The 25,582-nt window shown below is 39.3% G+C and overlaps 1 protein-coding gene across 2 annotated transcripts in view; it reads left to right on the forward strand.

The window, feature by feature from the left end:
• The window catches only part of PAXIP1 (PAX interacting protein 1), a 32,818-nt gene extending 14,582 nt beyond the window's left edge, over nucleotides 1–18,236 (forward strand). The window contains exons 7-21 of one of the 2 annotated variants that reach the window (XM_042043594.1): nucleotides 1,166–1,877; nucleotides 2,689–2,783; nucleotides 3,740–3,835; nucleotides 4,207–4,344; nucleotides 5,694–5,815; nucleotides 6,365–6,549; nucleotides 6,682–6,725; nucleotides 9,150–9,217; nucleotides 9,603–9,705; nucleotides 12,500–12,668; nucleotides 14,215–14,315; nucleotides 15,475–15,609; nucleotides 15,693–15,768; nucleotides 16,924–16,984; nucleotides 17,454–18,236. In XM_042043594.1, coding sequence (XP_041899528.1) covers nucleotides 1,166–1,877; nucleotides 2,689–2,783; nucleotides 3,740–3,835; nucleotides 4,207–4,344; nucleotides 5,694–5,815; nucleotides 6,365–6,549; nucleotides 6,682–6,725; nucleotides 9,150–9,217; nucleotides 9,603–9,705; nucleotides 12,500–12,668; nucleotides 14,215–14,315; nucleotides 15,475–15,609; nucleotides 15,693–15,768; nucleotides 16,924–16,984; nucleotides 17,454–17,469 — 2,121 coding nt within the window. In that variant the 3' untranslated portion in view covers nucleotides 17,470–18,236. The remainder of the gene's footprint in view (nucleotides 1–1,165; nucleotides 1,878–2,688; nucleotides 2,784–3,739; nucleotides 3,836–4,206; nucleotides 4,345–5,693; nucleotides 5,816–6,364; nucleotides 6,550–6,681; nucleotides 6,726–9,149; nucleotides 9,218–9,602; nucleotides 9,706–12,499; nucleotides 12,669–14,214; nucleotides 14,316–15,474; nucleotides 15,610–15,692; nucleotides 15,769–16,923; nucleotides 16,985–17,453) is intronic. The other variant, XM_042043595.1, reaches the window with a different exon arrangement.
• Nucleotides 18,237–25,582: the final 7,346 nt, after the last annotated feature.

A 25,582-nucleotide genomic window follows, 5' to 3' on the forward strand; every position in this document is an offset into this window, starting at 1 on the left:
GGTGCTGCTGAGACATGAGTGATGGATAATCGTGGTGCATTGATAATCGTGGTTGCACGTGTGCGATACCAACCACATCAGAATTATTTAGATGACACCTGAGATGTTTTGATGTGCATTGTGAAAACACTTGAGCCACCTCTGATGGAGAGTTGATGGATGTCTGGTTGAGAGGATACAGTTAATTGGCTTTGTGCTCTAGTGGTGGGCTTTGGTTCCTCTCTCACACATGCGCATCGTTGAAGGTGACGCTTTTGAAGGAAACAAGCTTTTCAGGATTCATCAAAGCTGATTTCATGTTTAAAAGGCTTTATGAATGGCAAGTCTAGAATTTCCTATTGCTCCTCATTTCTAATACGTAGTTTATATTAAAATATTTTCATAAATATGTAGAACTCATCCTAATCTATTAGAATTTTGCCTAATTTTCCCTTTTCTGATGCTTAAAAATTCACTTCCTAACTTGTGTCTGCTTAGTGTAAAATGATTTTTCTAACAGTGAGTTACACTTCTAAAAATAAAATTAAATTCCGGATTACTTCAGCACTCTATATAAACCTAAAATCTAGTAATCTTAAGTAGGGAGGTTAGGTTGTTTTGGTTTTTTTTCCCAAAAAACCCTTAGTGCTCAGCAGATCAATGTTTTTCTTTGTTTTTTGGAATTGAGATTAAAAAACAAGCTATATATTCCTGAATTGATTCAAAAGAGAACAAGATTCCCGTGTTTCAAACAGCACTAATTAATGAAGGCATCATTAGCAATTTTTAAGTGAAAGTAAGTCTATAGAACTAAGCTCTGAATTTAGTGGGCCAATGGGATTTTAAAATTAATATTGCAGTTGATCGATGTAATTATTAATACAGTGTTAATAGTCATAATGCTGTTGGAGAAATTATTAATAATACAGGGATGGGCTTTAATCTTAAATTCTACTACAATGTGCATTGCCGTTTATTAGGAGCCACATGCAGCTCCACACATCTCTTTGTGTAAGTCCTGTCTTTTCATTTTGCTATTAAGCAGTTAAAGATTTTTGTTTAGCTCACAAGGTATTTAGGCATAGGGTTCTTTACTTCTAGGAATTGTATTTTCCCAGTAGTTCTTTAAATTTTTTTAAAACTAAATTACAACCAAAAGGTCACAAAAATAATCTTTGTTTTCTAGATATTACAATCACTTTCAGCACCTACAAAAAGTTTAGAACAACAAGTAAATCATAGCCAACAGGGACATCCAAATGTGGTGCTGTTTAGTCAAGTGAAACTAACACCAGAGACACATTTATTGCAGCAGTCACATCAAGCACAGCAGCAACAGCACCATCCTCTTTTACACCTTCAACCTCAGCAACTTATGCAGCTCCAGCAGCAACAACCCCAGATCTCCCAGCAGTCTTTCCAACAGCAGCAGCCTCACCAGTTTCCCCAGCAGCAGCAGCAGCAGCAAGTCCATCAGCAGCACCAGTTCTCCCAGCAGCAGCTCCAGTTCCCGCAGCAGCCACTCCATGCGCAGCAGCAGCTGCACCGCCCTCCGCAGCCGCTCCAGTTCCAGCAGCAGCATGTATTGCAACAGCAGCTGCAACAGCTGCAGCAGCAACAGCAGCAGCTGCAACAGCTGCAGCAGCAGAACCTGCAACAGCAACAGCTGCAACAGCAACAGCTGCAACAGCAGCAGCTGCAACATCAGCAGCAGCACTTACAGCGACTGCACCAACAGCATCAGCAACAGCAAATGCAGAATCAGGCAGCGCAGCACTTAACTCAGACACCTCAAGCACTACAGCTTCCAGTTGCAGCCCAGCAGCCACAACACCACCAGCAGCAACAGCAGCAACTGCAGCAGCAGCCGCTTTTTGGGCATGATCCAGCAGTGGAGAGTTAGTAATTATTCCCTTCTGATCCGCGAAAAAGTAGCTAATGGCATGACATGGGGTAGAATATCAAAAAGTAATGGTGTGTTTACAGGATGGGATTGTAAGAAATACCACTCCTGGCTCAGAACTGGTTTTACTGATTTTTAAGGCAAATGCTTAAATAATAACTAAGGATGATCCAGCAATCTGAAAAACATGAGAGTGCTGAGAACATTCTCCTTTCAAATACACACTTGATACCACAAGTACACAACCTATACATTCAGGACAGTGTAAATACATAGCATAGTTGTTTTAAATAGTAAATATTTAACCTAATACATAAATACAGTAAATACATAGCATAATTGTTTTAAATTTTTTTTCTTTGGAAGAGGGGGAGGGGGAAGCTTTCAAAGAGTGTAAGAACAGGAAGGACAGCTACAACTTTGGAAATACTAGTAAATTAATGAAGATATCAGAAAGTTGTCACACCTTGCTTTGAATTGTGTCTGTACTAGTTTTGGCTATTCATAGCTGATCTTTGTAGAAGAGGAAGTTGTATTATGTGTTCCTTTTGGTGACCCTTCTTTTTGTCCCTTTAGCCCCTCTTCATCCAGGAAAAAAACTGCCCGTAACAAAATCAAACTCTGGGCTGAGCTGTGCCTTAAAGGCTTTCAGCTTTGAAATTTTGGATCCTACTTTTTCCAAGGAAGTACATTTAGGAAGTTTATAACCTGGTAATAGGAAGAAGTCAGTGTAGCAAGTGTGTTCTGAGATGAACTCTTCAGACATTTAAGTATTTGTTTGTTCTTTATGTGCCAAACTATTTCAGTTCCAGAAGAGTATTTCCTACTGGGCTGTGTCTTTGCAATTGCTGATTACCCAGAACAGATGTCTGACAAGCAGCTCTTAGCGACCTGGAAACGGGTAAGATTCTGCTGTATTTCTAAAAAACTGTAACATAATTTCATAGTCCCTACATTCTAAAAGAAAACATTGGAAGTACTTCAGCACTGTTCACTTTTCTATGGGCATCCTTTTGTGTGATTCTACTGTTACAACCTAAAAAAAATTATTCAACTGCTGCTGACCAGAAAAAGTAATAAAAATACTTAAGTTGTGCAGCCTGGTTGAATTAAATGTTCAGTCAGAACATGAGCTAAATAAGTTGCAGCCTTAACTATTTCCCAGTTATTTATGCTTTTAATCAGGCAGCTGTAGTACAGCAAATGTAATAAAGCATCGCTGTCTATCTTTAACTTGATTGTATAAAAGCATTCTTTTTTGCATATAATTTTGGCATTTAGTAGCCTGTGAGGTATCCACCTGAGTGAATAAGATTGAAGAATAGAGTGTTTCTATTTTTTTGCCAACTTCTATTTTTCAGAGAAATCTGATTGTATCCTTTCCTAAATAAGAGGACTTTGATGTTCTTCAGAAACTTCTGATGGATTTTATAGTTGAATTTTCCCTACAATTTTGCATAATCAAGTAAGCTGTTGACATTTTTAACAGCACTTGTGTTTATTGCTGAGATAGAATTGAATAGTTCATGAAAAATTGTTTAATAGTTATACTACAAGAAATAAAAAACATGAGAAGGGTTATTTTTATTTCTATATCTTTATTTTGTTTTTTTCCCATTTATTCTAAAGAATAGACTTTTTGTTCAATGAAAAGCTCCATATTTAATTTCGGTTTTTGTTTTCAAAATTGTTCTTAAGCTAGATAACAAACCTGGTTTTGGGGGGTAACTCTTCAGTGAAGCGATGCTAATGGTGGCAGTGTCCTAAAGGGTGGACTTTCATTTCAGATTTTTTTGTTTCTTAATGTAGTGTAAAAATTGTTACATACTAGAAGTTCTGGGTTTGCTCTCTTGCCAGGTCATCCAAGCACATGGTGGGACAGTGGACCCTACCCTCACAAGCAGATGTACTCACCTTCTCTGTGAAAGCCAAGTCAGTAACATGTATGCTCAGGTAAGCCAGCTGGGAACCTGTACTGGTACATGCTTTCATTTTATCAGTGGAAAGGCAGGGCTTTGCATTGTGCACTTCATGCTTAGATAGAAAATACAAAGTTTCTTATTATGTGGTTTTTTATGATTTGTGGTTTTTTTGGGGTATGAACTTTCGTAGTGTGTGTAGTAGACTTGTTCCAGAGAGCACTAAGGAAGATGCTATGAGAAGGAAGAGTCTAAAAAGTAGAGAAAAACAATTAAAATCTAAGCTTTGATTTGTAGAAAAAGTAAAAAAAAAAGAAAAAATTAAAATAATAGAATTAATATATAAATAAAATAACATGAACATGTATTTTGGGTTTTCAAAGCTGTTTGTGCCTGTATTCCTAGGCTTTAAGAGAAAGGAAGAGATGTATTACAGCACATTGGCTGAATGCAATCTTGAAGAAGAAGAAAATGGTCCCACCTCATCGAGCCCTTCATTTTCCAGTGGCATTTCCACCAGGAGGAAAGCCATGCTCTCAGCATGTAAGAAGAAAAAGCTTACTTTGAAAGAATGCTTGCTTCACTGCTTGCTTCTTTACATGAGCAGTATTAAAACAGAGCTAGAAAATGCTTACTCAGAGCAAAACACATTTCTTTTGCCTTGGAAGAAAAGCTTCTGTTAAGGTGCTGTGTTGATGTGGTGCTGCTGCTAGGTGTTTCTCAGTGCTTTGCAAGTGTTCCTGAGTTCAGAGTAGTGAGGAGTAACACCTGCCTTTGTGAGTTACTCTCTCAGACACTGAGGGGGCAAAGATTGCACGACTTACACATAGCAAGGTATCAGCAATCCAGGCTGCACAGTTTTATGTTGCAGAGCAACAGCGCATCTAACAGTATGTGCTTCCTTTACCATAACCCAATATTCTGAGAGGATTTTTGAGGGTTTTTCTAAGTCAGTGCTTAGCAAATACCTAAAAAAGAAGCCTGTGCTACTAATCAGAGGATAGGAGGTCACAGTTCCGTTGCCTGTGCAATGAGGAGCTGTGTGGAAGTGGAATTTTATTGGGTTGAAAAATCTTAGTTTTTTCAAAGGCATCTTGGAATGCACTGTGCTGTATAAACCGAGATGCCAAAGTATGTCTTGGCATTGGATTTCTTGGTGCTGGATTCAGACATATGGGATGATGGCATTGCTAATAGCCTATCCTGACTGACAGAAAAAGAAGTACAGATTTGGGAAAATCAGAGTGTAACAGCATGCATGTGAACTCAGTGGTTAGTAGTAAATGTAATATGTAATGTAATAAACACTTTCAAACAAAATTACTGTTGCCTTTTCCTAAAGAAAAGGAGAGAATGGCAAAAATGAAAACCTGTCAAGATTAAAGATAATAATGGGAGATGTAGAATTACAGTTCACCACCTGTGATCAGCTGGCGCAGTTTATTTGGCTTCATGGCAGAGTAGAACACAGTTTTCAGATACTTAGAGTAGAGCAAGTAAGTGTAAGCATTTTTTTTTGTGCTTCTATATAAATAGCAGCAGAAGGAAGAGGGGAGATCTGAGAGAAGCAAATTAGCTCTGAGCTCTTTCATAATAAAACTGTGGTCTCTGTAAATAAGAAAAAGAAGAATGAAATATTACCAGAAGAATGAAAATGATTCTTCCTGAGTCAGAGCTACTGCTAGAAACCTGAAATTTTTATGTATAAACAAATCACTTTTAAATTGTACTGTTTGTATCCTACAAGCCATGCTTTAATTAAATGCTTATACACCATGCTGTGCATTTCATTGTAATGTAAAAAGTTAGTCATGGAAAAATATTTTCCATGGGGGTGTTTTGTAAGTGCTATCAATGTTCAGTTATTTATAACTGTGTCTTTCTGTCTGCAGATAATCTCTGTGACAGGATTTGTTGATAGTGACAGAGATGACCTCAAGCTCATGGCCTACCTAGCAGGTGCCAAATACACGGGCTATCTGTGTCGCAGCAATACAGTTCTCATCTGTAAAGAGTAAGTGCTTTACTCCATAGTCCTTGCTTTCTCAGCAGCCTCTTGGCAGGTAGTGCCTCTGAATGTGAGGTGCTACGTATGGTTCATTATAAAAGTTTTAATTTTTATTAATTCTGCACTTCAGTAGCAATAAACTTAATGATACTTTTTATTGAACTAAATTACAGTGCATATTACATGGTAAATTTGGCCTTCTGAAGACAGGCAAAAGAAAAGTAATTTCCAATGTTGCTATTTTGTCTTAAGTGATGGTGACTCTTAGATCATCCATAAATAAAATACCTTTTTTTAAGTAGTTGTTCTAAAATGTTGAAGGAGGGAGAATTTAAATCCAGGTCTAAAGATTCTGTTTGCAGCAGAAATTCTTCTCTGACTGACTGATTCTGACACGTAGAACAAAAGCATTTTTCAGAGTATCTCCTCTGTCAGAGTTTAAACAAGTAATACACCAGTAAAGAAATAGTGGTATTCTAGGTTTATTATCAGAAATCGCTAGTTTACCGATTTCTTTGCAATACATATTATTTTTATTCTTCTCTGCCCACCAAGGGCCAGTGGGTTGAAGTACGAGAAAGCCAAGGAGTGGCGGATCCCGTGTGTGAACGCGCAGTGGCTCTGTGACATCCTGCTGGGCAACTTCGAGGCGCTGCGGCAGATCCAGCACAGCCGCTACACGGTGTTCAACCTCCAGGACCCGCTCTCCCCCAGCCAGCACCTCGTGCTAAACCTGCTGGGTAAGAGTTTCGCTCACAAAGTCTTCTGTTCTGCAGCATTTTTGTGTGCCTGTTTAATCAGTAGGAGCGTGTCTCCTCAGGTATAAACAACTTGGCAATGGTGTCATTTTTGTTCTGTTCTCCATTCCCTAGATGCTTGGAGAGTCCCATTAAAGGTGTCACCAGAACTTCTAATGGTATGTTGAATTACTGTATAGATACAGCTATTTTGGTAAGATCACTCCTTGCCTTTGCTGAAGCTCCTGGTTGTACTTTTTGCTAATGTTCTATTTTATTTTGAGGAATCTGAGAAAGAATCTTTTGCAGAATTAAGGAATTTTAGTGGAATGAAGTTGCTGTTGACACACCTTGGGTTAGGTGTTTCACGCTTCAATTTCAACATCAGACCTTTACAAAGGGCTTAGTACTTTTTAAGTCAGTACCTCATACTCTGTAGATGAGACCACATAAGGGTTTTTAAGACAGAACACGCAAAATCAGTAATAATATTGACTGAATTTTAAGTAGGATACATAGTGTAAATTAAGGGTGGAATTTCTTTATATTGTTTCTCTGATATATACTAAGAACTCAAACCATGGGCATATGTGCCATGTATTTTAGGATTTAAAAATATACCATGCATTAAAAAGTGTAGTTGATAACCCTGAAATATCAGCGGAAATGAACAATGAAAAATTGTACCTTGAAAAAATACAAGAGAAGTAAATTTTTGTCATGCAGAGTTTCTGTGAACCATGCAAAGCATGAGATAGTTTTCCACATATTCAGAATAAGCTGCAGTTTCCATGTCAGCTCTTACACCTATCTCATGTTTTTTGTATTGTAAATTTTCTTCCCATTTCAGATTTATACTTGATAATTTTTCACAGTATATCTTGATGTAGGTAAATCCCAGTTTAGGTTGATGAACTTCCAGTTCATTTGTACTACAGGTGACTCTCAGATAACATTTTATATTATAGAAAAACTTCTTGCCACACCTCTTGTGTTCTGGATCAGTTGCATCTCAGTCACTTTGTAAACTGTTCAGAAAAGAGGTGCTTAGTAACTCACAAAACTTAATTTGTACTAATGTTTTAGATGGGGATTCAGGGCACTGTTGCTTGAATACCCCTCAGCTTTAGAAATAAGCACTACTTTATTCCTAACCATAAGTTTGAAACATTCTTCTTACAGATCCCTGTGGTATTGTTTTGTGGGCCTGTAGGAAACTTTTAGAAACATTTTAGAAACATTTAGAAAACTAAATGCTTTGAAAAATGTGTGGTCTTCATATTTTCCTGAAGAAGGAAAATATCTGCTGTTGAAAAATAAAAAACTCTTTGAGAAGATTCAGTATATGCAATATTAGTATTTAAAATAGCTTTTAACTAACTCAGTTTTGGGTCTGTTACCACTGCCGTTTGCATCCACACTGCAGTTGAGCTGATCATAAAAATGGACACATGCCTTCTTTGTGTGGGTCAGTCACACCAGGTTTTTGTCCATGTTTTGTCTTGTGTAGCAAATGGAGACCCCAGCGGTCAGATGGGTAATTTAGTACCTTCCCTTCTGTATTTTTATGGGGACCCTTCTTGCACATGTGAAGTGGGAATTTTGTAACTTAGACTGAAAGGGGCTTCTGGAGACAATCTGGTCCAGCTGCCCTCTGGGTGCCTACACAGGAATGTGGTTTGGTAATAGAAGATGCTGGGCACGTGGAAGTGTCAGGGAAGACAAGGTGCTTCACTGCCTTCACAAGTATGTCTTGGGATTCGGGGTCCTCTTCTGAGGACAGCTGTCTTGTCAGATGCTCTTGATGCCATCTACTCCTTGCCTTTTCATAGTTGAAATGTCCATCAAAATGTGAATGCGTGCACTTTTCTTTCCAGCTGCTCATACTATGGGCTGTCTAGCATAAAAATGCCTGTTCCTGAGAGCAGGGAACAGACCCCTGTGGCTTATTCCTCCCAAAGGAACATTCTCACAGCAAGGCTGGAACAATGCTGCCTGTCTTTCATGTGCCTCTGGCATTCTTCATTGAATTTCAGGTGTCAATTTGAAGGTTAAAAAGGAATAGATGTTACACACTCCTGAACCTGAGAGCTGTGGTTTCAGGTTACTCAGACCAAGGAGAGCCTAAAAGCTACATTTAACCACCCCTGGGCACATGCTCTAGAGGCTGATCTGGTACTGGGGAGGTGGGACTATCTATCCAGCTTCTGTTTATGTAGTTAAGGAACTTGAGTTTAAAACAGTATTTTCTGGGACATTACCATTCCATGATGCTTAGCACCAGGAAGAATATTGTAGTCTTCATGTACTTAACAAATGAACAGACTTTTCAGTTTCTTTCTCATTTAATTCATTGACTTTTCCATTGATAATTATCAGTGGATAAAGGAAAAAATGTCCCACAGTATTTTATTTGGTGAACACTTAATATAAGTTTGTGGAGAAGCTTTGGCTGATGCTCAGCTTTGCCCTTGGGTTTGTTGTGTAAGCAGTAGGTGCCCCATGTCTTCAGCAGCATGTCATTTTCATTTGTGTTTAATTCAGGTTAGAAGTTGGTTTCCCTGCTTGATTCAGATCTAAACATGTAACTGGTCTGATTTCAGGGTGTGAGGTTGCCTTTGAAACCAAAGCAAAATGAATCCAGTCTTCAGCCGTCTTCCAAAAGAGCAAGGTAAGAGCAGCGAGCAGTCAGTGCCCATAGTCCTTAACTGACTGTTCCTCAGAAGTGTCAGCTGCCCGTCAGCCTGCACCATCCTGTGCCCTGCTCACTGAAATAGCTGTCAGTGGGTTTTGGGTGTTGCCAGTTACACAGTTGGCAGGAATAAAACAGTAACTACAAGAGTGAAGTAGTAAGAGAGTTGGGAGAGTGCAGAAAGAAGAGAATATGTCATGTTCTCAGCATGGTGATTTTTTTCTTCAGAGTTCTGCCTAATTCTTGTTCATCTGGGTCATTCCATTGGTAAAACTTGCAAAAGTGTGTATGTCTAATTTCAAAATTAAATTACACAGCCTTGAGCCCAAACATCACATTCTGCTGTATTTCCTGTATTTTGTAGGATTGAAGACCTGCCACCACCTACTAAAAAACTCACCCCTGAGCTGACACCAATGGTGCTCTTCACAGGATTTGAACCTATGCAAGTGCAACAGTACATTAAGGTGACTTTCAGGCTTATCTCTTGTGAACTGCATTCAAACATCTGACAACTTTTTTATTGATACTGAATTTTTGCTAAGACTTGATTAGCATATATCCAACATATAAAAACCCATATTGACACTGAACCGTGCTGTAAATCAAATCTCTCCTGATGGGAGAGTGTTTTGAAGTACTTGCCAGGAGTTCAAGAGACAAACTGAGACTTTCCTGGAGTTTCACTGCTGCCAGATAGTTGTTTATTAAGTCTTACCAGAGAAACAGAGTCAACCAGCGTGACCCAGGCGTAACACAGAGCAAAGAATGCAGGAGAAAAGTCCTATTATCAAGATTTACACAGCCTTTTAAAGATAATTTAACCAATGGTTACTAAAAACGTACATTGTTTTCACTTTCCTACCAATTACTCAATAACACGGCCAGGAACTGCGGAATTTTTTGTCCAGTCATCCCAAATTACTTTTACTGCAGAATATGGAGTAGTAGAAGAAGAAGAAGAAGGTTTGGAGAACAACAACAATCCTCCATTTTGATGTTTTTTGCTCTTATCTATGTACTACGAAGAGAAGCCCAAAACCTCTAAATTTTTCACCCTGTGACAGTCTTACATAGTAGTCTATCACCTGATTCACACCATTGTATTTTCTAATTCTTGTCTGATAGCTGGTAGTTTTTTCCAAGGTTGGAGGTCAAAACAGTGTTGTTCAGGGGGGTAAAATCCCTTCAAAACAGACAGAGGGATATTCTCAGCACTCTGGGTTCCTACACATACATACTGGCCATGACATTAGAGTAGGTTTATGTGAAATGAGTTTTATTTGGTAGCTGTTCTCCTTTAGTTAACTACTTCATAATACTGTGCTCCTTGCTTTTTCTTTCTGTAGGACTGCTTTAAAAAGCAAGAAAGCCCTTTCCCCATTTGTTTTTAAATTAGCAAATTTCATGACCAAGTTTAGGTGAGAAAAATAGTGATGGTTGTACTGGATAAGATCCAAGATTCTTCTATTGGAGTTGCTATCTGTAGTGCCAAATGCTTCAAAGAAAGCTGATGACAAAGCTTATGGCAGGTGTGAGATAAGTTCCTATGGAGGTTTTGTTCTGTTCCCTGATAAAGCTGTACTAAAACTTAACTATAAATAATTTATGACATTCGGATAATGAGAAGTAAATAAGGTCTAATTTGAGTTCACTACATTTCTTACAAATATGCACTTCGGTGTGCTCAAAAATACATAATATTTTCTTTATTACACCTATACTTGTTTTTAAAGTGGTTCAACTTCAGAGGTTTTTTTTTCCCTTGCCGTGTATGCATTTGAAGCTTGATATTAAATATTTTGGTACATAAAATGTTTTTCAGTGTATCCCATAAAGGTCCAGTGTGAACTTCTCATCTTCTGTCACGTTGGTACCCGGTTAATTATATAGAGAATCTGTCTTGGTAACAGCTGTGGCTCACAAGTAAAAAAACATTCAACTTCAGCCTCAAAGCTTGTGAAGTTGAATGGAAACCTGTCAGCACTGATGCTGTCAAAACTGCAGAGTTTGGATACCTAACTGGGGCTGGATACTTCTCGTCTTCTTGAGATGGAGGGGTGATCTTTGTACCTCTATGCCGAAAGCGTTTCTTCCACATCAGAGTGGAAATCTTGCGTGATCTGCCCTCACAGGTGGAAGTGTTTGAGGTGAACATAGAAACAGCAGCCTTTGTCTTGCAGAGGGGTACAATGTACTGTTCACAGGGTGTTTACACATACCAGGAAGGAAGTAAATAGTGGAGAGGTTCAGTGTCATTGAGTAATACTTTCATGGGTCATCTTGATGCAAACCATCAGAGCATGGTAAAGAAGAGCTATAAACACTGTCCATGTGTGTCCTACGTGTTCATCATTATCAGAGCAGTAGAGTGCACAGGGCTGCCGATTCCTCTTAGGCCTTCTAACCCACCCCTTAGGCTTTCTTGCTTAGAGACTCCCAAGGATTCATGTCATAAAATCACCCTAGTCTGTTAAATATTCACGCTTATAGATACTGGTGTGGGTTTTATTTATTTGTGCAAAATGTTTGTCTTAATCAGAAGTCCAGGGTGCATAGTTACTAAAGCTGTCCAAGTATTTTTTCATTCTAGAAATTTTTTTGAGGAGAGCACTCTTTAGCACCTGTGGTAATCTGATCTGCCTCACCAGCTAATTCATTGTGTTACTCATTCCTTCAGATAATGAGTGGTTTAATTGATAAGATAGCAACTGTGAGGAGCTAGTTTAAACCAAGGAGAAGGGAATAGTTGCTCAGTATCATCAAAAATGCATGTGGAATATGTGTTTTTCATGAGATACTTTTCTCTTTAAAGAAAAGCCTAGCAAAATCAAGTTTGCTGTAGCTGCAGTGTGTACTGCACCTTCCCTAGAAAAGACCAAAATTATTATATACTCTTATTATTGCTTAATTAAAATTTAATATCCCATTTCACTGAAAAAAAAATGTAATTTGTATCTTACAGTTAGTTCCTTGCTTAAAAAAAGCACAACCCAAAATCAAAAAACTGCAGAAGCAGGGAATACTTTTCAATCTTGCCAGGTGATATTTATGTCTGGAAATACTTGGATTTTCACTGGTTGTAAATTCTGTCAGAATTAATCCTTAGTAAAGGAATGACTGTAATACAGAAATCTATATTTATTATTTCATTAGTAGCTTAGTTTTATTTGATGGTGATGTTATGATAGTTAGTTTCTTTTTTTCCTCCATTTTTTTAACAACTATTCCATTGTGATTTGTGTTTTGTCCAACTTCCAGAAACTGTATATCCTTGGAGGTGAAGTAGCAGACTCTGCCCAGAAATGTACCCATCTAATTGCCAGTAAAGTGACCCGAACTGTCAAGTTCCTGACAGCAATTTCTGTAGTCAAGCACATAGTAACTCCAGAGTGGTTAGAAGAGTGTTTCAAATGCCAGAAATTTGTTGGTAAGTTAAATTAGTATCAATTCCTATGGTAAAATAAATGTTCATTGACAAGCATATTTAAATATACTTTGTTGTTTTGTCTTCTGTTTTCAGTGTTTCTTACCAATTTTCTAAAGAGTTCAGCTTTTGAAAGCAGAAATTTTAGTTCTACAGCAAGTCTATCGTTGTTCACACCTCGTAAAGAATAATTTGCTAAGTTTTTAAATAATGATATTAGCAGCTAGTTTGTATTCCACTTGAGTTAGAAGGTTGTGTTAGTATGGTTAAGCAAAGCTGTCACAAGAATTATGTGGGGCTTTTTTTTAAAAATCAAGTTCTCTTTCAGCAGAACATTTTGTTTCATTTAGTTTTCATTTGTTTTAATACAGTTTCTTCCCCTTAAATGAAAGAAAAGCATGCTTTAAAAGTTTGCTTTAGGGTGATTAAATGACTGGATGTTGTTAGGTATTGTATTTTTTTCTTGTGTAGCCATTTTGTAGATTTTTACCTGTGGCTGCATTATTTTTTAATTCACCCTTTCTGAAAGGGTGATTATTTGGTTTATTATTATTTTGTGCTTTTTATAGAATTTATTTGTAAGAAGAAAATGTATAACATCGCTGGCTAACCACCATAAAGACTTGAATCTATGAATAATTAACTAATAAACCAGCAAACATTTTTATAAATCCTAAGAAGGCAATTTGTTTACTTCAGCATCAGTGAACTGAGAAATTGATTCATTTGAAAACTCTTAGAAGATGAAGAAAGTTGGGGCACTAAGGATGACTGTTGTGATCTAGTACTGGAAGTGTTCGCTTACTGAAATTAGGTTGATTTGTAGCTAATGGGCTGGCTCCAGTTTTGTACCTGCTACAATGTTGGAAAATATGGCAATTGTTTACAAAAATTGTCTTAATTGTTTCTTTTGCCTTTTGGAAGAGTATTTACTCTGTCTCTTGCAAGTTGTCAGAATTGTCCTTGGAAAGACCAATTTTTTCTCTGTATAATTTTTTTGTTTTGGTCTTTAGACTTAGGGGTATTGGATTTAGAAATGTGTTTGACATAGCTTTTGTGGAAAGGTAAAGACTGAAATTCCATCCCTAATAAAAAATGAAAAATTGGCTGAGTAACAGGACAAGTGAAACAGATGGAAAGTTCTTTCTGTTAAGACGGTGTGAGGACTTGAAGACATTTTCTGGGCTCCCTTAAGTGGTCATAATAATTTTACTTTAAACTTAATCCTCCTTCTTGATCATTTTGCTCCTTTGTTTGCAGAGAATCAAATAAAAATTTGCAAGTTTCTCCAATAAGTTAGAAAAAGGGACTTGATGGAACAGTGATGTTGCTAGGTATGCAAGTTGTAAAACATAGTTTAATTCTGCAAGTAATTTGGGGTCATCACTGTAAGAAGCCTAATGGAAGGGGGTATTGTAATCTTGTTAAATTATAGTAGGTGTTTGCCATTCAGAACCACTCTGCCATCAAGATGTTCTGCTCAGATTCCACCCTGGGTCCTGTGGATGTTTGTGTTTTGTGTGCCACATCATCAGTCTTTCTTTTTCAGATGAGCAGAACTTTGTGCTCAGAGATGCTGAAGCTGAGGTGCTTTTCTGCTTTAGTTTAGAGGAGTCTCTAAAGAGAGCACAAGTAGCTCCACTGTTCAAGGTATGCAGTTTAACACAGCATTTAAACACTTGGAGTTTTTCAACCTGATTTTTTCAGCATTGGGACCACAGGTTTTATAGCTGAAAGCAGTAGAGGAGACTGGTATATAGCATGAAACATTTATTATAAATTTTCTTTCTGACTTTATGGCTATTTCCTGCTTAAGCATCACTGGGGGTGGATGTAAGCCCTCTGAATGACTGGATCCTGTAGATGTTAACAAAACACATTTAATATATTTATTCCCTGCCAAAATTTAGAACACCGTTGTTACTTGTAAAAAGCCACTTACAGAGGGGACTTTCTTTTCTTTCTTTTCTCTTTTCTTTTTTGCACCAGCCTCATAGTCAGAGCACTTGCCCATAAAAATGGGAGTCTGAGAGTGAGTTTGCCCTTCAGCCTCAGGGAGTTGTAGTATGATTCTCCTTGGAGACTGCACTTTCCACCAGGCTGTTTGCTAGGATGGTGCAAGATGTTTTCGTGCCTCTGGTTAAAATTACATTACAGTGCAGAGAGGTATCTGGAGATGTGAGTTGCTAAAGATTCTTCAGCCTAACTGAATTACAGACTGTTTATTGAGGTAAACCACCTAAAACAGGTATTTTTTCAACCTGTAATGAATAAGAATCTATGTCTTCTGTTATGTCTAAATGGTACATTTTGCTCTCCGTTTTGCAGACCAAATAGCAAGGTGTTTTCTGGTTTTCTATTCCTAGCTGATTAACAGAGATAATCTACTTTGTGATCCGATCACCTATCTCAGTCAAGTAGTAGAATAATTTTTGTCAGGAAGTAATAAATTGGCTGTTAATTAAAAGATGAAAGTTCTTTTGTAACACTTGAGATGTCGCTGTGCTCAAAGAAGCAAGGAGCTTACGTGTTTTACCAAGCTGCAGTTGTTATTTTACAGCTGTGGAAATAGGCACACCTGAACTGTTCAAATTTATCAGAATTGTGGATTTGCCCCTCCGGGGGAAAACATCAGCAGTAATTAAGGACAACTCATCAACTGATGAATCTGTGTCCATAAACCCGACCCCAGCTTACAAAGCCTGCCCTGTTGTATAAAAGAAGTGTCACATGACATTAAAACTTCATGTGTTGCAGAAATCAGTTAACAAAATAATGTTTTTTCTTCTTCTTCCTTTTCTCTTTTTAGGGAAAATATTTTTACATTACACCTGGAATTTGTCCCAGTCTTTCCACCATGAAAGCTATTGTGGAGTGCGCAGGAGGAAAAGTATTATCTAAACAACCTTCTTTTCGAAAACTCATGGAGCATAAGCAGAATAAAGTGTGTTGAGTGTTGCTTTCTAAAATTTATTGATAATACCTTACCATGTTCTTCTGAGCTTACCATTAGTTTCTTTCCTTTAGAGTTTGCCAGAGATAATCTTGATTTCCTGTGAAAATGACCTTCATTTATGTCGAGAATATTTCGCACGAGGCATAGGTACGTATAACCTTTATTGTCTTTTCAACAGTATAGCTGTTATTTTGATTTTTTTTTCTTATTTTACAATTATTATTATACAAATACAGAGATCATTTGAAGGTTTCAGATAATAGAGGGACACATGGACTATCCTGCAAACCACGGAGAAATTTGAAACAGCTGCTTGCTGGACATTTTTAATAGTTATTTTATAGGCAGGTCATCATAAATTTTTGGAAGGTTAGGCTGGACCTTGGGGTTTTAGTCCTGTTTAGGCAAAGTTCCTGTGTTCTGTGGTTTAAGCCCAAAAGGCAGCTCAATACCACACCCTGGCTTCTGCCACCACAACACTGGAGGGGAAGAGAATTAGAAAAAAAGTAAACCTCATGGGTTGAGATAGAAGACTTTAATAACTGAAATAAGATAATATACTGTTAATACTAATGACAGTAGCAACAACATGCTTAATAATAAAAATTGTAATAATAGTAATGAAAGAGAGAGGAGTAAAACCCAAGAGATACAAATGATGTATAACACAATTGCTCACTACCCCCTGGCCAGTGCCCAGCCCATCCCTGAGCAGTGAGCAGTGGCTCCCAGCCAGTTGCTCTCTGTTGATATACTGGGCATGGTGTTCTGTGGTGTGGAATATCGCTCTGGCCAGTTGGGGTCAGCTGTCCTGGCCATGCCCCTTCCTGGCTCCTTGTGCACTTGTTTGATGGCAGAGCACGGGAAGCTGAGAAGTCCTTGACTTAGGGTAAGCACTGCTTAACAACAGCTAAAGCATCAGTGTGCTATCAACATTATCCTCATCCTAAATGCAAAACACAGCCCTGTACCAGCTACTAAGAAATGAACTGTATCCATATTGAAACCAGGGCACCATCTCAGTATTCATCAAGTGAGTTGGGGTTTTTCACTTTAGGTATTTTTACTTTAGTGCAATGCCCCAATAGGTGCTAATTATTAACAGGAGTAGGAATGGACAAGTGTGGTCTGTGCAGTGTCAGGTGTAAGGGCTGATTGTAGGGCCCTGGTAGTGGTGGGGTGACACCCCTGCACATCCTTGCATGAAGGCCACAAAGGTCCAGAACAGCCCCTCCTGACACCTGCAGAATGAGGCAGAATTTCTGTGTAGGGTGTGAACTGTATGAATTTTGATATTTCCAGATGTCCACAATGCTGAGTTTGTCCTGACTGGAGTACTTACTCAAACACTGGATTATGAATCATATCCTTTTGTGTAAAGACATTCTGCTGCTTAGGGGGAGTATGGTTTACTAAAAGTTTTTCTTAGTTAGGAACTAATTAATTGTAGTTTTTTAGGTTATGTAATGTTTACTTGATAGGAGGGTAGTTTAACACCCAAAAACCTAGCTTAAATTCAACATGGAATTACTTTTTGATGGGAAATACTTCAGGGGAGGAGGGAGGCAGGGTGGTCACAAAGGAGTAGTAAATATTAGTGAATATTAAATAAATTAGTAAATAGTAGCCTATTAGATAATGGAAAAAAACCTTGTCACTAAGGAAAATACTTGGCACAAGTTACTTTCAGATGAGGAAAATAGCTTTTTACTGAAGATTATAGAGCCTGTTGGATAAATGCAGTGGAGGGACCAGCAAGGCCTCTATGTCTTTATGCATGTTTTTTATAGAAGCTGTCATTTCTTACAGTTGTTCTTTCTTAACAAGCTTACATATAAATTTACTTGATGGATAGTAAAATGCCTTACTGCTCCGGAATCCTTGGAGCACTATATCTAGCTGTTCAGCCATTGTACAAAGCAACTAGAACTTCCTGTGGACGCTGTTTTCCAGCTGTTTTCCTAGGGATGATGAGCAGTTTAAAGCAGGAAAGCAAAAATAAACTGCATCTTTTTTAGGATGTGTAATTTTATTATGCTGAAACATAATTTACTATGTTTTGTATTATACTACCATTTTAAAAGAGCCCACTTTAGGTATCATGATGAGCCCATTTTTAAGCGTTTTAAAATAAATTATGGTACTTCAGCCAAAAGTGTAATTTGGATGTAAAAATAAAAGGGCTTGCTATCTATTAAATTATGGATGTTGAAGATGAAAATGTTTTGTACTTTATTTTTATTTCTTATACTCTATTTTCTTTTATATTGATATTTTGCCCACATTTGAAATAAATGTACTTTTAAATGTTTTACTCTATATTTTAGTGGTCGTTCATTTTTTTGAATACTGTGCAACAATGGCACTGTGGTAAGAGTAAATTACTCAAATCTTTTTCAAGCAATGTGAAATTATTTTAAGCTTATTTTACCAGGTATGTTTTAATATATGAATCCCAGTGCTTCAAAGGGAAATCATTGTAAATGTATATATGTGTTTTTACTGAAGCTGAGAAGCAGCTTGAAGGAAGGAGAAACTATAACCCTGCATATTACACTGTTGTGATAACTTTTTGTTTGTATAGTGAGTTTTACTAAATAAATATTATAAAAAGAGTCTCCCGAATCTATATTCAGTTGTATTTCCTGCAACACACACAGTTCTAATAATCTGATTTGACCATTTTTATCAGTTTAGATTTCAGTAGATAAAAAACTGATCCTAAAAGCATTTTTTTTTGTCTGATCAGCAAGACAATTCAGCTCTGCTGCTATACGGACAAGTGAGTATCAGTACTCCCCTATCAGGGAAATGACTGATTCCAAATCTCTTTTGTGCTGTGGCTTAAAGTGTAAATCCTGCTGGTGCTTGGGTTTACTGATTCTGTTGCCTTTCTCCCACTGCCTCAATTGAACAAAGTGCTTAAGTGAATGACAAATTGCTGCTGTAAGAAGCCACTGGTAGGAAATGTCAAGATGAGTGAGGTCCCTCAGAGGTCAGCGTGCGCCTGTTGCCTTTTATTGCTGGCTCTGGTTCCTCAGCTGTATCCATGTCCTGACCTGCTCCTGTGTTTGGCTTTTCTTTTGGGAGCAGTAGGGGGCTATGTGAGGATCACAGGAATGGTAAAATTTCTACCAGCGGGACTTCTGGTAAGGTGGCAAAATGGGATAAATGAGAATGTTGCACTTTGGTCACCATGGTTTGTAGTGAGTGAAAGGTTAAAGAGGTGTGGTACAGAATGGGAGGAAATGATACTTCTTCACAAATGCCATTTACTTATGTCAGAGGTCTGTGTTTTTTCTTGATGTGATGTTCAGCTCTCCAAAGTGCAGTTTCCTTTTACAAGACACATTAAGGAGGTCTGTAATGTGGAGACCTAAGGCTGGAAATTGATGACATGATTTTATGCTTTAACTTTTAAAAATAGTAAAAACGAAGGAGGGACTGGAGTGGAAGTTAATTGTTGGTTGATGAGTTGTTGTGCAAATGACTTATATTGTTCAGACACGGAGACCTGGCAAGTCTGATCTCCCTTTACTGTCAGTGGAGGGACAGAACATCTCTGAAACCTGGCTTAAAGAGCCCTGCAGAGACACATCTCTAACAGTTCAACAAAGTAGTTTAGTTATCTAAACCTTTTAGAACACAGAAGATAAATAAAGGTAATCCCAGCGTAAAGAATGTTATAATATACTGTGTGAATACTGTTTTTAATGGAGAAATAAATGCACCTTTTTTCCCCACTTAAGAATGTAATATTGAAATGATCTAAATCTGTGTTAATCTTTGTATGGTTTGAGATTTTTTTCATTGTTCTCATTACCAAGTTGCAGGAAGATTCTTGAGTGCCTTTTCCTTTAAAACAAATATCAGCTGTTGCAGCTTTTGGATGCGTGGCAATGTTGTGGTACACAAAACTTTACTTGAATGCATATTTTGTACCTGTTGTGCATTCACCAAGAGTTCTGCCTGCCTTATCAATGATGTGTTGTCCTATCAAATGTAAATGCTGCTTTCAGAGAGACACGCATGTGTCAGGGGTCAGCTCAGTTGTGCACAGAATCAGACTCAAGGCACATGACCTTGCAGGACTGGGTCCTAGAAGCTAAAGAGAGCTGCTACAACAGCTTGGTGCAAGATGAGAGCCTCGCTGAGGGAGAGGCAGAGGGAAACTGGGTTTGGATGTGTTGGCAGTCTCAGCCTCAGCAGCATAGACTGCTCTGCTCCATAATGCATTTGTGCTCACTGAGAGTTCTCAGCCTTTTGTAGTATTGGCTTCCTCCACATTTTCCACAGTGAAGCAATGTTGAGGATATGTAATACCTTTACCAGAAACTGTTAAGAGTTAAGATACGAATGCAATAGCATCTGCAAGGTAAATTTCCTTACGAAAACTCTCCAAAATGCTGTCAGATACTGCATAGAGAAGCTTGAAGAAAACCAAATGTGATCATGGAACAAATGAACCCCATGGGAAACATGAGTGGTAATGCATCTGTTTCATCATCAGTGAAGACAGTGTGTTTATTTAGCCAACATACAAGTATGACTTATTTGATTAACCTTTCAATTAGAGTGAAAAACACAACCTGCCAAGAAGTAGTCTTTCAAGAACCACAGGAGCTGTCCAGAGCCAACTGGCTTGCACAGATGTTACTGTGCATGTGATCAGTGATAGAGAAAGGGTTTGATGGAGTATTCTGATACAGCATTGCTGTTATGAACATGCTTTTTCCTTAGTGGAAAGTTGTAATACTCAAGTGTTCATTTGATCCTGTCCTCTGTATTCAGGGGGAAAAAAAAAAAGTACCTTTGCATGTTGTCATTTAGTTGCTTGCAGAAGCAAAAGGTCCATAATACAAACTTGTGTTTTGTAGAAAACCCGTTCTGATAAAGTAGTTATTTAAAGGTAAATGAAGAACATGTCTAATAGCAAAGTCATTCCATCGGTTAGGGATATATTGGAAGTCAAACAGACATGGTCTCCACTTGTTACTATGCAGCCTTCTTTGCTGTGAGTCATCAAGCAGAATTGTGGAGTGGATTTGCAGAAATACATCTGGAGTAGACCTCTGGAGGTTAAATGTTCAGTATCTCAAAGGATGGAGATGCCACAACCTCTGGGCATTTTGTTTCTGTATTTTGGTACCCTCAAGAAAATAAATAAATCATCTTTGTACTTATTCAGAAAATTGATTGTTCCACGAGTGGCTGGTGATGCTCGTTTCATCCTCACATGCCACCCAGCAGAGTCTGGCTCTTACCTGCTTTTCTTGAAGCACAAGAGACTCCTCCCAAGGGACAGGCATGCTTGAGAAGCTTCCTCAGCGGGATATGGGAGCTTTCCCTGGAGGACTGAGCCCTCAGGAGATGAGCTCTTCAGTGGGAATTTTAACCTGCGTAGTATGAATGCAAACACGTGTGAAAAGTGAGGGATGCTGGGGAAAATAGTCCCACCCTTACCAAGAGGGTAAGTTTCTCTGATCCTTGAGCAGTGTTTTGTCAGAGACCAGGCCGTGTTTGCCATGGAGGAAGCATCAATAACAGGGAGCACCCCAGATCAGACAGCTTTGAGTGGGTTTGTCCTTGTAGCAAGTGACACCAAAAAGGGGGGGAAAAAAAGTATTTTAAGCTCAAGAGGCCTTATTTTATTAGTATGTCAACCAAAGGACTTTAAGTGAGGCAGTTACATCAGAGATGAAACAAGTTTCCTTCCCTGCTTTTTGTGTCTTTATAGGACAAATCCTCCTCACTTAATTCCATTTAACTTGTAGTGTTGTGGGCAAATGCACAGTCCTTTCTGGTGACAGGAATTGTCCCCTTACAGATACTGCAAATACTTCAATAAGCAAATACACATCCTCACCATTTGCACAGCTTTTGGGATTTGATATTTAAACTCGATAAATTCACAGCTTTTTATTGACAATTACTAGGTAATACAGTCCCTTCCTGCAGTACAAAGGGACTTTGTGAGAGAAGATAGAGAAATGTCTTTGTCTGAAAAAGTAAGTATTTGAACTGTATTTGTGAAGGCTGGATTAACCCTTGGGGCCTAAAAGAACTGGAGCCCACCAGCCTTCCAGAGGCCAGGCTGGAGCAGAGGGAAGGAAGAGGAGCTCAGTGGTAAGAGCAGGCAGTCAGGCAGCCTTCCCCAGAGGAGCCCTCTGAAAAAAAGTATGTACTTTAAAGCAGCTCAGAGTTTTCTTGTGTTCAGTTAAAGCAATGAAATATTTTCAAAGGAGAGAGGGAGAGAAGAGTGTGATTTTTCATGTGACAATTGCGGCTTGCAGCCCAGCATGGAGAGAGGCAGACTGGAGCCAACAGGCCAGCCCGGAGAAATCTGAATTGCAGATGAGTCAGGAGGGGTTAAAAAGTTACCGAGCTCTGTCTGGGCTGGGAGCTCCGAGGCCGTGACAGATGTGACATAAACCAGCTTGGTTCTGTCTGCAGTGGCGTTCTGCTGCTCACCTGGGAAAGTGCATCCACAGAGCCCTTCAGTGGTGACTCGGCCGCGTTCAAACCTGGGTGTGGCTGGAGCCACACAGGTCCTGCAGACAGGTGCAGGTTTGTGGAGAGACTCTGCAGATGGGACTGAAACGCACTGGAAGAAAAAGGGAGGGATCAAAACACAGGCATGTCCTTCCTCTTCCAGCATCCTTTAGCTGAGGGGCTGGACAGTTACAGCTCACATCACCTAAGGGGAGAACTCAGAGGAGCTGTGGTCCAAGTTGTATTTAAGTCGCCTTTCCAGGAGAGTTTCAAACACAACAAACCCACGTAACTCTACCTGGATGGAGTGAGACACCTCCCTGCCAAAAGCAGCACCTTGCTTCTCACGCAGTGAGCGTGTTGTCAGTCCAGTGCTTCCTACTCTGCTTTTACCCCTGGCTCCTTTTTCCTCTGTGCCTAGGGAAGGCTGCACTAGCCATTAATTTAACTCTCCAGACTCTCTAGCTGCTGTTGGGCTGTAGACTTTTTTACCTGGCCTCCCCAAAGCCACCATCTTTCTGACAGAGCAGCCAGCACGGTATAAAAGCTATCCAGCATATCAAAAGTGCTGCTTAGGGCATTAAAAGCAATATATTTTGTGTCCTTGGCCTCTAACCCCTCCAGGCTGCTATCTGCAGCATGAGCAGCAGTTCTCATTTCCGTCTGTGCTCTTCAACTTGGCTGTTTCTCACGTGAACATGGGGTCATGGCACAGTTCTGGAGTGGAAATCGAGCAGTTTGCTCACAAGCAGATTCTCCAGAGTTTCTTTGCAATGAATATCTCAACATGTTGGTTTTATGGAGCCTTTTCCTCTTGATCCACAGTGACTGATACAGCTTCATTTCCTCTCTTACCATCCCAAGAAGTTTTGTATTGTGAATTTCATTTCTACTTCCATGGGACAGATGATATAGTAAAGTCCAGTTATTAAAGAAATATCTCTCTTCATCCTGGTAGGTAGAAGAAAAGAATGTTTGTAAACTGCTTTACAAGGAGAGAGAATATCTTCCTAGAAGAGATGATCAAAGTGGCCAAGCTCTGAGTTATGTGTGCACCTGGAGGAAAGGTTTTGTGATTGGAAACTCCTCTATTTTATCTGGTGACATCATCTGATTAGCTGACATCATCCCTTGCAGCACAGGGCGAGCTGGGGGCTGTGTGAAGCCCTGGGAACATCAGTCACTCGTCAGCAATACAGCGAGAGAACAAACCCTGCTCGGGGGCTGGAGCTGCTGTGCCTCTCTCTGCAGATCATGTTGAGTGATGAACTATTTACAGAGCCATTATAAACCCCATTCTCACATGGATGTGAGACACAGGGGCTTTCTGAGAACCAAGAAAGTTCTAAGAGCTAAATGAAATGTTGAGCTCAATAGCAAGGGCAGGGAATACAGGAGATGTGAGGGGGTGGGCTGAGATGGCTCCCAAGAACTCAGTCTCTGGTCCTCAGCCTGCACTTGGAACAGCTGAGCGTCCCAGGGAGGCATGGCCTTGCTTGCTTTGAAAGAGATGCAGGGATAATAGCAAGCAAGAGTGGAAACTTCATGTTAGTGCCTCTGGACAATGAAAGAAAATGTACTCTGCCCAAAAAATGGGGTGTGTCGGGGGGATTTTGTAAGTCTAGGAGCCTCTGGGAGCTGACAAATTAGTAAATTGTTCCATTTAAATTGAAGTATATTGCAAGAAACTCGATTTTAATGAAACTAGCTTGGGGCTGTTTGACTAGGAAGGCAAAATGAATTATTAAAGTATCAAATAATAAAGTAACTGATATAAAACTAATTGAGAAAACAAAACAGAAACAAAACCACTATAATCAAATGTGCTCACTGTGGGGAAACTGAAATGGGAATTCTCATTTCCAGTTTTGCAGCAGCAACACTTTGTAACTGCTGAAACACTGCAGAAGTCTTGCAGTTTATCCAAACTCTGAAAAAACAAGGAGAGAACCTTTTGAAGTTTATTTTTTCCTCAAAAACTACACTAGGCATAAGTGCTAACTTACCACCTCCTCCCTGTTGCACCTCTTAACAACATCATGAGCACATCATGCAGCACTTCAGGGTAGTTCAGTCATTTATTTAGGGGATCTAACTGATGTTATAAATTGTTTAACCTTCAGTTACACAGACCTGTAGAAATTCATCACCCTCCCTCCACACAGAAGCTGCAAATGGCCGTGGAGCCCTTACTGAGCACAGGTGAAGTTTCTGTCCTAAGCATCCTCTCAAGGTAAGAAAAAAGAGGGGCAGAAGTGGAAGGATAAGTATGTCCTTCAAAGGACTGTCAGAAAAATTACAGGTTTGATAGTACCATCCTATAAAATTTTTAAGCTCAGCATGGGAAATACAAGGGCAGAAACAGCTCTTTTTCTACCTCTAAAGATTTAAATCAATTTCTTCTGCTTTGGGAAATGACCATACCGAGCACCAGCTGGCACTGGGTTATGTTTCATAGTGGAAAAAACATGGTTCCTGGGCTTCTCTGCTCTTCAAATTTGGAAATGACAAAGGAGGTAGAAAGAGCTGTTGCAGCCAATGCTGCTTTGCTTTACTTCTTTCTGCAGAAAGACTGATTTGCTTTGCTGTGGTGAGTATAGCTCCCCGGGTTTTTAGGAAAGCAGTAATACCCCTTTGTGCCATATGGAGAGAATTTAACACATCAGCAAGAACTGAGTTGCACTCTCTGGATTTTGCCCTTTAACTGCTGAATCCAGTGAAGAAAGTCCAGGTAACTTCAGACCCTGGGGAATGAAAACGTATGTTTAACATGAAAACATGGGAGTAGCTGTACTGACCTCTTGTGATTGTCACCAAACTTACACCCACCCTAAAGCACCAGAGCCGGGGTTACCCAGGTAGCAGACACAGCCTGACAATGAGCAACCTGGGTAGAGCCACAGCCACCTGCTCCCAGCCTCTTGCATTAACTCCACTCACTACTCCCGGTTAATTTTTACCCACCATGGCAATTTTGTTCCAAAATGTGTGTTTTGTGGCTGCAAATGCACAGCGCCAGTCCTCTTGTTTTGTTGCTGACTTGTCTTGCAAGTCCATGCTCTGCCGGTTTGCAGCAAGTCCCAGTTCCAGCAAGGGTGAAAACTCACCCTAGTAACTTAGAGAAAGACTAACAGCTGGCCCACTTCTGCCTGTAAAATGCACAGGACATGCAACTGCTTTAATGTGACAGGGAATCTGTGTGACAGTGCCAGTGATTGTGTCTGCACAGAAGGAAATATTGAAGAAAGGAAGAAGGAAGCAACAGCCTTATCAGTGTGGCCTGTTGCTGTGTGCTGTTCTGCAAGTCCTGAATGAGTGCTTGCCGCATGTTCCTTTTCCAAACACATTCCTGGCGTCTGAAAATGACACCTCTGTCCCCCACAACTGCAGGTTCTGGGAGGGATAAAGTACCTGTTAACACACATGTGGCAGAGGTTTCCATCACAATCATTACTTGCAGCTCCTCCTG

Source organism: Corvus kubaryi, unplaced genomic scaffold (genome assembly GCF_017639235.1).
Source record: "Corvus kubaryi isolate FWS band 111438036 unplaced genomic scaffold, C.kubaryi_AGA036_p1.0 37398, whole genome shotgun sequence".
Lineage (NCBI taxonomy): Eukaryota > Metazoa > Chordata > Aves > Passeriformes > Corvidae > Corvus > Corvus kubaryi.